At 46.0% G+C, this 10,465-nt stretch overlaps 1 protein-coding gene across 1 annotated transcript; it reads right to left on the bottom strand.

The window, feature by feature from the left end:
• Positions 1-1,969: 1,969 nt before the first annotated feature.
• Positions 1,970-9,353, bottom strand: LOC147091360 (putative G protein-coupled receptor 139). Its single transcript, XM_085976545.1, has 2 exons — positions 9,084-9,353; positions 1,970-3,138 (listed from the first exon to the last, which is right to left on the bottom strand). The coding sequence occupies exons 1-2, from the start codon at positions 9,262-9,264 to the stop codon at positions 2,237-2,239; spliced, it is 1,083 nt and encodes a 360-aa protein (XP_085832671.1). The 5' UTR covers positions 9,265-9,353; the 3' UTR covers positions 1,970-2,236.
• Positions 9,354-10,465: the final 1,112 nt, after the last annotated feature.

The raw sequence follows: 10,465 nt of genomic DNA, 5'->3' as shown, positions 1-10,465 counted from the left end.
TTGTGCGCTGGCCCCAGAGATGCTATCTTTGTGTGGACCATGAGTGCCGCGATCTTTGTGCTGCCATCGTTGTGCAGGGTGCTGGATGTGTCAGATTTGTGCCGGGTCTCCAGAGCCGCCAACCTCGTGCGGGGTCCCAGAGCTGCCAACATTTTGCGAGGTGCAAGAACTGCCATCTTTTTTGGGGGGCCGCAGAGCCGGCATCTGTGTGCAGGGACCCACAGTCTCTGTCTTTGTGCATTGCCCCAGATCCACAAGTGTTGTGCGGGCCCACAGAGTAGCTATCTTTGTGCAGAACACGGGTGCCAACATCTTTATGCATGGCGCAGGTGCCGCCATCTTTGTGCAGGGCGCCAGAGTAGCCATCTTATTGGGGGGGCAGCAGAGCCGTCATCTTTGTGCGGGGCAAATGAGCTGCTATCTTTGTATGGAAGGCGGGTGCTGCCATCTTTGTGCATGGCGTCAGAGCCGCCATCTTTGCACCTGGCACCAGAGCCTCCATCTTGGGCGGGGCACCAGAGCCGCCGTCTTTGGTGGGGTTTCAGAGCCGCCATTTTGTGTGGGTCATAGATGCCGCCATCTTTGTGAGGTTCGTAGGTGCCGGAATCTTGATGCAGCGCGCCGGAGCCGCCATCATTGTGCTGGGCCCCCAGAGCCGCCATCGTTGTTCTGGGCAAGGATGCCAGAAAATTTATCGGGGCCCCAGAGCCACAATGCTTGAACTGGTCCCCGGAGCCTCCAACTTTGTGCGGGTCGGCCGGAGCCTCCATCTCTGTGCCAGGCCCCCAAAGCGGCAAGCATGTGCGGGGCGCCAGAGCCGCCATTTTTGATCAGAGCTGCAGAACCGCCATCTTTGTGCATTGCCACTGAGTCACCATCTTTGTGCATATCCCCAGAGCTGCCATCTTTGTGCGGGCCCCAGAGCCGCTATTTATGTGCGGATCGCTTGTGCCACAATATTTGTGTGTGGCCCGGTTGCTGCCATCGAAGTGTGGATTAAGGGTGCCACCATCTTTGAGTGAGGAACCGTTGCAGCCAACTTTGTACGGAGCTCAAGTGCGGCCAGCATTGTGCCTGGCGCCAGAACCGCAATCTTTGGCAGGTGCGAGCTTCCCAATTTTTGGCACAGCGCTAGGGGCACCATTTTTTGCGGGGCCATTTTGTGTGGGACGAGGGTGCCGCCAATTCCGTGCGTGTCGCGGGTATTGCTATCTTTGTGTGGGGCACCGGAGCTGCGATCATTGTGCCGGCCCCCAAAGCCGCCATCTGTTTTCTGGGCACGCGTGTTGCAAAACATGTGCAGATCCCCAGAGCCGCCATCTTTAAATGGGTCGCCGGAGCCTCCGTCTTTCTGCAAGGTGCCCGGAGCCGCCATCTTTGTGTGTGGTGCCAGTGCAGCTATTTTTGTATGGATCGCAGGTGCCGCCATATTTTGCGAGGTGCGGTTGTTGACAACTTCTTGCGGGGCGCCAGAGCCGCCCACTCATTGCATTGCGCCAGATCCGCAATCTTTGGTAGGCACGAGGTCCGCAATTTTGGCACGGGGCCAGAGGAGCCATCTTTGCACAAGTCCCCAGAGCAGCCATATTTATGAGGATCCCCGTAGCCGCCATCTTTGCTCGGGGCCCCAGAGCCGCCATCTTTATTCTGGGCATGGGTGCCGCCATCTTTGTGCAGGGCCCCAGTTCCGCCACCTTTGTGCGGCACGCAAGTACAGCATTGTGCCAGGCCCCGAGAGCCGCCCTATTTGTGCATGGCCTCGGAACCGCCATCTTTTTGCAGGACCCCAGAGTCGCCATCTTTGTGCTGCACGCCAGAGCCCCATCTTTGTGCGGGGCCGCAGAGCCGCCATCTTTTTGCCAGGCCACAGAGCCGCTATTTTTTTCATGCCCCAGAGCCGCCATTTATGTGCATGACCCCGGAGCCACCATCTTTGTGCGGGGCCCCAAAGCCGCCATCTTTGTGAGGGGTGTCGGAGCTGCTTTCTTTGTGCAGTGATCCAGTGATGCTACCTCTGTGCGGGGCCCCAGATCCGCCATCTTTGTTCCCGGCCCCCAGAACCGCCACCTTTGTGATGGCTCCAGAGCCGCGATCTTTGTGCGGGGCCCCAGAGATGCCATCTTTCTGCAGGTCCCCAGAGCCACGATCGTTGTGCTGGTTCCCAGAGCTGCTATCTTTGTGTGTGGCCCAGGCCCAAGGAACTTTCAACACTCAGGCTGCAAAGTCTACAATCTTCTCATCCTTTAATGAATTTTACAATCAGAGTAAAGGGATACTTCCCCATATTCTTCAACTGCTCTCTGAACTTAGTCTGGGTCATGCCGTAAACCCCTGTGTTTGTGCAGCAACTCAGCAGCTGTAGCATGTATCCCAGTTCCATTACATAATCAGGCATAAATACAGAATAATTCCCCAACCAGAACATCCGGCTCCACATAGAATACACCATAAACACTGCCCATAACAGGATGAAATTGCTAGAGATAACAAGCAGTAAAATGATGGATTTCCTGCGGCTCTCCATCTCTGGGTCTCTGGGACTCTCCCCACTGCTGGGAGCCCGGAGTCTCCTGCGGGCTCTGCTGGACACTAAAATGTGTCTGACGGTGACCGCATTGAGAAGCAGAATCACCACAAATGGGACACATGGGGTGAGGATATAATGAAGGAGCTCGATTGGTCCCCAGACTTTTGACAACCGAACTTCCATTGTGACCTCACAAAACCAGGGGGTGTTCCCAATCCGATACCGATTTGTGAACATAAAATACCAGATGACATTCTTTAAACCGCTCATCACAGTCACTGTTCCCAGAACAACAGCCGCCATTTTCTCAGTGCAATATTTAGTTTTCAGCTTTTGGCAACAAATGGCCACAAATCGATCAAAGGTGAAAGTGACGGTGAACCAGACAGAACAGTCTGTGGCTGCGAACAGCAGGACGGCGTGGATATTACACACGGGGATGTACCGTACGAAAAGTAACTGTTCCCAATAAACAATCGGAATGTGCCTCAATATCAGGTCGAGGATAACGACCAGTAGATCCGCCACTGCCATGGCCACCAGGTAGCGAGTGACACAGTTGGAGAGGCCGCACTTTCCCCGAGACAGGATTACAATCGTTACTAAGTTCACTGTAAGGAAGGGAAAAAAATAGGGTTAATTATACATCAGGCTGGGAGCAAGAGCAGCAGTTTGATTGGATTGGGACTGAAATCAGCAACTGATTTGCGAAATTCAATGACATAATCTAATTCTATCACCTGTGGAGCTGAATTCTGACCTTATAAGAACATACAAAGCATAAGAAAAAAGGAGCATGATGAGGCCACTTGGCCCCTCGAGCCTGCTCCGCCATTCTATAAGAAACATCCTCTCTGCATCTACCTTGTCGAGCTCCCTCAGTATCTTATATGTTTCAATAAGATCACCTCTTATTCTTCTGAATTTCAATATGTATAGGCCCAGCCTGCTCAATCTTTTCTCATAATTCAACCGCTTCATCGCTGCAAATAAGCTAGTGAATCATCTCTGAACTACCTCCAATGCAAGTAAATTTCCTTAAATAAGGAGACCAAAACTGTACGCAGTACTCAGGTTGTGGTCTCAGCAATACCCCGTACAGTGGTAGCAGGACATCCCTGTTTTTATACTCCTACCCCCTTGAAATAAAGGCCAACATTCCATTTGACTTTTTGATTATTTGCTGTATCTGCATGCTAACATTTTTGTTTCATGCACAAGGACCCCCAGGTCCCTCTGAACTGTAGCATTTTGCAATCTCTCTACATTTAATTAATACTTTGTTTTTTATTTTTCCTGCCAATGTGTATAACTTCGCACTTTCCCACATTATACTCCATCTGCCAAATGCTTGCCCACTCACTGTCTATATCCCTTTGCAGATTCTTTGAGTTCGCTGCACAACTTGCTCTCCCACCCATCTTTATATCATCCGCAAACTTGGCTACATTACACTCGGTCCCTTCATCCAAGTCATTAATGTAATTTGTAAATGGTTGATGCTCCAGCACCGATCCCTCTGGCACCCCACTAGTTACCGTTTGCCAACCAGAAAATGACCCATTTATCCTGACACGCTGCTTTCTGTTGGTTAGCCAATTCTCTATCCATGCTAATATATTTCCCCCAATTCCATGAGCTCTTATCTTATGCAGTAACCTTCTATGTGGCACATTATCAAATGCCTTCTGTAAATCCAAATACACCATGTCTACTGGGTCACCTTTGTCCACCCTGCTCGTTACATCCTCAAAGATCTCCAGCAAATTTGTTAAACATGATTTCCCTTTCCTAAAGTCATGCTGGCACTGCCTGACTGCATTATGATTTTCCAAATACCCGGCTACTACTTCCTTAATGATGGACTCAAGCATTTTCCCAATGACAGATATTAGGCTCACTGGTCTATAGATACATGCTTTCTGTCTCCCTCCTTTCCTAAATAGGGATGTTACATTTGCTGTTTTCCGATCTGCAGGGACCTCTCCAGAGTCCAAGTAATTTGGTATATTGCAACCTTACGCATTATGTTGGAGGGAAGCTCATTGATGAAGCAGCTGAAGATGGCTGGGCCTAAGACACTGCCCTGAGAAACTCATGCAGCAATGTACTGGAGCTGTGATGATTAAGCTTCAATCACCACAACCATCTTCATTTGTGCTAGGTATGACTCCTGCAAGTGGAGACCTTTCCCCCTGATTCCCAATGATTTCAGTTTTACTAGGGCTCCTTCTTGCCGCACTCGGTTAAATGCTGCCTTGATATCAAGGGCAGTCACTCTCACCTCACCTCTGGAATTCAGCTCATTTGTCCATGTTTGGAACAAAGCTGTAAGGAGGTCGGGAGCCAAGTGGTCTTGGCAGAACCCAAACTGGGCATCAGTGAGCAGGTTATTGGTGAGTAAGTGCTGCTTGATAGCACTGTCAATGGCCATTGCGATGGCTGTTAAAAATAGACGGACACCTTGAATTTACAATCAGAGGCAAAGAGTAACAAAATCCAGGAATGAACGCTATCCTTGTATAATTCATTGTTTAGGCCCCAGCTGGAGTACTGTGTCCAATTCTGAGCACCACACTTTGTGAAGTATTAGAAAGGTGTAGATCAGATTTACCAGAATGGTGACAGGAATCTGCGACTTGAGTTACGTGGAGAGACTGGAGAATCTGGGATTGTTCCTCTTAAAGCAGCGAAGGTTATTGTATTGTGTGCAGTTTTGGTCGTCTTATCCGAGGAAGGATGTTCTTGTCATGGAGGAATTACAGCAAAGATTTACCAGACTGATACCTGGGATGGCAGGAATGACTTATGAGGAGAGATTGGGTCGATTGGAGTTTAGAAGAATGAGAGGGGATCTCATTGGAACTTATAAAATTCTAACAGGACTGGACAGACGAGATGCAGGAAGGATGTTCCCGATGGTCGGGGAGTCCAGAACCAGGGGGCACAGTCTAAGGATAAGGGGTAAGCCATTTAGGACAGAGATGAGGAGGAATTTCTTCACCCAGAGAGTGGTGAACCTGTGGAATTCTCTACCACAGAAGGCAATAGAAGCCAGTTCATTAAACATATTCAAGAAGGAGTTGGATATATTTCTTAAGTCTAAAGGGATCAAGGGATATGGGGAGAAAGCAGGGACAGGGCACTGAATTTGGATGGTCAGCCATGATCTCATTGAATGGTGGAGCAGGCTCGAGGTATCGAATGGCCTACTCCTCCTCCTCTCTTCTATGTTTCTATGTTTCTATCTATCATAAATGACAGATTCATAGAAATTTATGACACAGAAGGCGGACAATCAGCTCACTGTGTCTGTGCTGGTCGAAAACGAGCTATCCAGCCTAATCCCATTCTCCTGCTCTTGGTACCTTGCCCTATAGGTTACAGCACTTCAAGCGCATGTCCAAGTATTTTTAAATGTGCTGAGGTTTTCTGCCTCAACCCTACTTTCAGGCCCTGAGTTCCAGTTCCCCACCGCCCTCTGGGTGCAACGATTCTCCTCAACTCCACTCTAAGCTTTCTAACAATTACTTTAAATCAATGCCCCCAGTTATTGATCTCTCTGCTAAGGGAAATAGGTGCTTCCGATACAATCTATCCAGGCACCTCTAAACTTTATACACCTCAATCAAATCTCCCCTCAGCCTCCTCTTTTCTACAGTAAACAACCCCAAACTATCCAATCTTTACTCATAGCTAAAATACTCCAGTCCTGGCAACATAATCGTAATTATCCTCTATAATGTCTCTAGTGCAATCACATCTTTCCTGTAATGTGGTGACCAGAACTGAGCATAGTACACTAGCTGTGGCCTAACTAACGATGTATACAGTTCAAGTATAGCCACCCTGCTCTTATTTTCTGTACCTTGGCTAATAAAGCAAAGTATGGCATAGGCCATCTTAACTACCCTATCTACATGTCTTCTACATTCAGGGATCTGTGGACATGCAGTCCAAGGTCCCTTGTTTCTCTACACTACACATTACCCTACCATTTATTGCGTATTCCCTTACGTTGTTAGCCCTCCCCAAATGCATTAACTCACACTTCACTGGATTGAATTCTATTTGCCACTTTTATGCCCACCTGACCAGTCCATTGATATCTTCCTGCAGTCTACACCTTTCTCCCACACTTTCAACCACACAGCCTATTTATGTATCATCAGCAAACTTCTTAATCATGGCCACAACATTGAAGTCTAACTCATTGATATATGCCCCTAAAAGCAGGGGACCAAGTACTGAGTCCTGTGGAACCCCACTGGAAACAGACTTCCAGTCACAGAAACTCCCGTCGACCATTAGCCTTTGCTTCCTGCCACTGAGCCAATTTGGGATCCAACTTGCCATTTTCCCTGGGATCCCATGGGCTTTTACTTTTTTAACCAACCTGCCATGTGCGACCTGGTGAAAGGCCTTGCTAATATCTATGTGGACTACACCAAATGCACTGCCCTCAACAGTTCTCATCATCTGCTCAAAAAATTCTATCTAGTTAGTCAGACACGATCTTCCCTTAACAAATCCATGCTGACTATCCTTGATTAATCCGTGCCTTTCTAAATGCCGATTTATAGTTTCACTCAGAATTTTTCCAACAAGTTTTAAACCACTAAGGTTAGACTGAGTAATCTGTAATTTGTCTATCCCTTTCTTTAAACAATGTTAGGACTGCTTCAGTCCTCTGGCACCAAACCTGTAGCCAGAGAGGATTGGAAAATAATGGTCTGAGGCTCTGGTATTTCCTCCCTTGCCTTTCTCAGTGCCTGGGATAGATTTCACGTGAGCCTCGAGATTTATCTACTTACAAATATTTAATACTTCCTCTCTTACTATGTTTATCTCATCTACTATTTCACTCTCCTCCTTAAATACAATGTCTGCATCGTCCATCTCTTCTGTGAAGACAGATGCAAGGTATATATTAAGAACCATACCCACATCTTCCACCTCTACAAACAGATTAACTTGTTGGTCTCTAATACGCCCTATTCTTATTTAGTTATCCTCTTAATCTTGATGTATATATGAAACCTCATTGGACTTTCCTTGAATTTACTTGCCAGTATTTTATCGTGCCCGGTCTTTGCTTTCCTAACTTTCTTTTTTATTTCAACCTTGCACTTTCTATACTCCTCTAGGCTTTCTGTAGTATTTATCTCTCCGTATCTGACAAAAGGTTCCCCTTTATTTCTTATCCCGCCGTGTATGCTCCTTGATATCCAGGGAGGTTCTAGATTTGGAAACACCATCTTTTTAATTTGTGGGAACATATTTGCTCTGAGCCCTCACTATCTCTGCCTTGAATTCATCCTCAGCTTTGCGACTGATTTCCCTTCCAGAAGCTGTTTTCAGTGCACTTTTGCTAAATCACCTCTCTGCTTTAGTACACTTGGCCATTCCCCAATTGAGAACTTTTACACCTCGTCTATTTTTGTCCTTTTCCATAAGGGGAGTTTTAATAAAGATTCTCAAATCCATGATGGGTTTTGATCGAGTAAGTAATTCTTTTTCCAATGGCAGAATTGTGGGTAATCAGGGGACACAGATTTAATGTAATTGGCAAAAGAGCCAGAGGAGAGATGAGGAGAATTTTATTTATTGCAGTGAGTTGTTGTGATCTGGAATGCACTGATTCAGAACGTGGTGAAAACAGATAATAGTAACTTTCGAAAGGGATTGGATAGTTAGTTGAAATTTTTACAGGGTTCTGGCTAAAGTGTCCGATTAATTGATTAGCTCTTTCAAAGAGATGGCATCGACACAATGGCCTCCTTCCGTGATGAGCCATTCTCTGATTCTATGAGCAGGAGACAGAGAGAGAGAAGAGGGAGAGAGAGCGAGATAAACAGAGAGAGAAATAAAAATAGAGACAGGCAGACTGGGAGAGGTACAGAGGTATTGATATTACATTTAAAAGGGGAATTGGATAAATACTTGAATGGGAACAATTTGCAGGAATATGAGAGAAGATCAGGGAATGGCACTAACTGGAGTGGTGATGTCATGGTGGGATTTGATCTTATGTAGCAGAATATTAAGATCGAGGTGTTGCTGGATAGGAAGCAAATGTTGGTCGTCGAGCTCAGGGGTGATGGATGAACGGGACATGATGTGTGTTAGGATATGGGCAGCAGAGTTTTCGTTGAACTTTAGATTATGGAGGCATGTAAATGGGAGGCTGGGCAGGAGAGCATTGTAATAGTCGAGTTTGGAATTAACAAAGGCATGGATCAGGGCCTATGCAGCGGAAGGGCAGAGGTGGGGTGGAAACGGGTGATATTTGACTTGGTGGAAGCCAGCCCTGTGATTCAGAGGATTACAGATCTAATTGCTGGGTATAGAGACTGAACAGAGACAGCAATAGCAGCAAATGGGGAGAGAAATTTACATAACAGTAATAGAGTTAGCAAAGGTTTGCAGAATTAATAGTTGGATACAGTGACTTATTTGGTTCAACGACAGCAACAAGGAGGGGAAAGTAAACGAAAAGAACAGTAAAACAGTTAAACATAGTTTATAGAATTAATAGCTGGATGGAGAGTCTTACCCGGAATACCAACAGCAGCGAGGAGGGGGTAGTAAACGTATTGAATAATCTTAAATGCATAATAGATCCGATCCTCTAATGGCAATCTGTCATAATATGCAGAAAGAAAGTCAAACTCCCAGCTGAAACTCCTGTCCATTGTTGTAACATTCCAATCTACTGTGCTCAGATTCCGACCCATTGTTTTAACATTCCAATCTACTGTTCTGAGATTCCGAGTCCCTCTCTGTGGAGCAGCGTGCTGATCCCTGTTAGTGCCAGAGGTGATGCTCTCACTGACACTATGGTTAACACTTTGAAAGGAGTCCCTCATAAATAGAAGAGGGAAACCCTGCATTGATACAATTAGGGTCCATGGTGACTGACATTAATTACATTCACTGAACAAACAGATTCCGTTACCCCGTGGAGACTGACATTAAATACAGTCACTGAACAAACAGCTTCAGTTAAACCGTGGAGACTGACATTACTTACATTCACTGAACAAACAACTTCAGTTAACCCCTTTCAATCCAACACTTTTTCTGCTACAGTAAAGTAGAACATTTACCATTCCGGATGGGCTGTATGAGGGTTGCTGAGGGATGGAATGGTGGAAATAGTGCAGGCTCTGGCCAGAATATTTAAATCCTCCTCGAATATGGGAGTGGTGCCAGATGACTCGAGGATTGCAAATGTTACACCCTGATTAATAAAGGAGAGAGGGATAAACCCTGTAACTGCAGGCCAGTCAGACTAACGTCAGTGGGACATTTTTGAAAATAAAAAGTTCCCTTCATGGGTTAGAATGTCTCCCCACACCCTCGTGGTTTGCCAGCTGGGAATATTATTATAACTAATGTGCACTCAGTGCAAGGGAAAATGCCAAATACTAGAATTCCGAAACCAAAGGACTTGGAAGGAGCATTAGGTTAAGGTGGAGGGAGATACACCTGTTTGAATCGTTTATTTTGTAATTTTGAATAAAGATTGTTGTTTTTTGTGGTTTTTTTGTTATTTTTAATAAAGACTTTGACGTGTTATTTTTATTAAAGATGTGTGTGTGTACCAAGTGGTGCAGGGGTGTTGGACCCCCTCCATGCTTGGATGTGTGTAAATAATTGTATTTTGCCTATGTATGCTTATGTTCACTACATTTTCGAAGAATGGGAAATGCATGTGTCATAGGATTTTAGATAGGTATTTACAGGGAAGATTGGCTGTGGAGGGTTGGAATTTTGCTCACCTTCATAAGTATGATATTAAAGCGAGGTTTAGTATCAACAGGCGGAGTGTAGGGTTCTCAAAATTCCCACATTCCCCAAAGTTAGCAAAAGAAGGACACTGAAGGACAAAGTTATTAATAAGGGTACCCTAAATAAAATGGCTTCTGGACCTCG

This window comes from Somniosus microcephalus, unplaced genomic scaffold (assembly GCF_052327205.1).
Source record: "Somniosus microcephalus isolate GS21.2 unplaced genomic scaffold, FLI_Smic_1.0 unresolved_chr3, whole genome shotgun sequence".
NCBI lineage: Eukaryota > Metazoa > Chordata > Chondrichthyes > Squaliformes > Somniosidae > Somniosus > Somniosus microcephalus.
Note: the sequence above shows the minus strand (reverse complement) of the source record. Positions and strands in the feature narration are given on the sequence as shown.

Coding starts and splice junctions, on each gene's coding strand:
- LOC147091360 (XM_085976545.1), bottom strand. CDS start 9,264: ATGGGTCGGAATCTGAGCACAGTAGATTGGAATGTTACAACAATGGAC. Junction 3,139..9,083: donor CGCTGCTGTTGGTATTCCGG/GTAAGACTCTCC, acceptor CCTTCCTTACAG/TGAACTTAGTAACGATTGTA.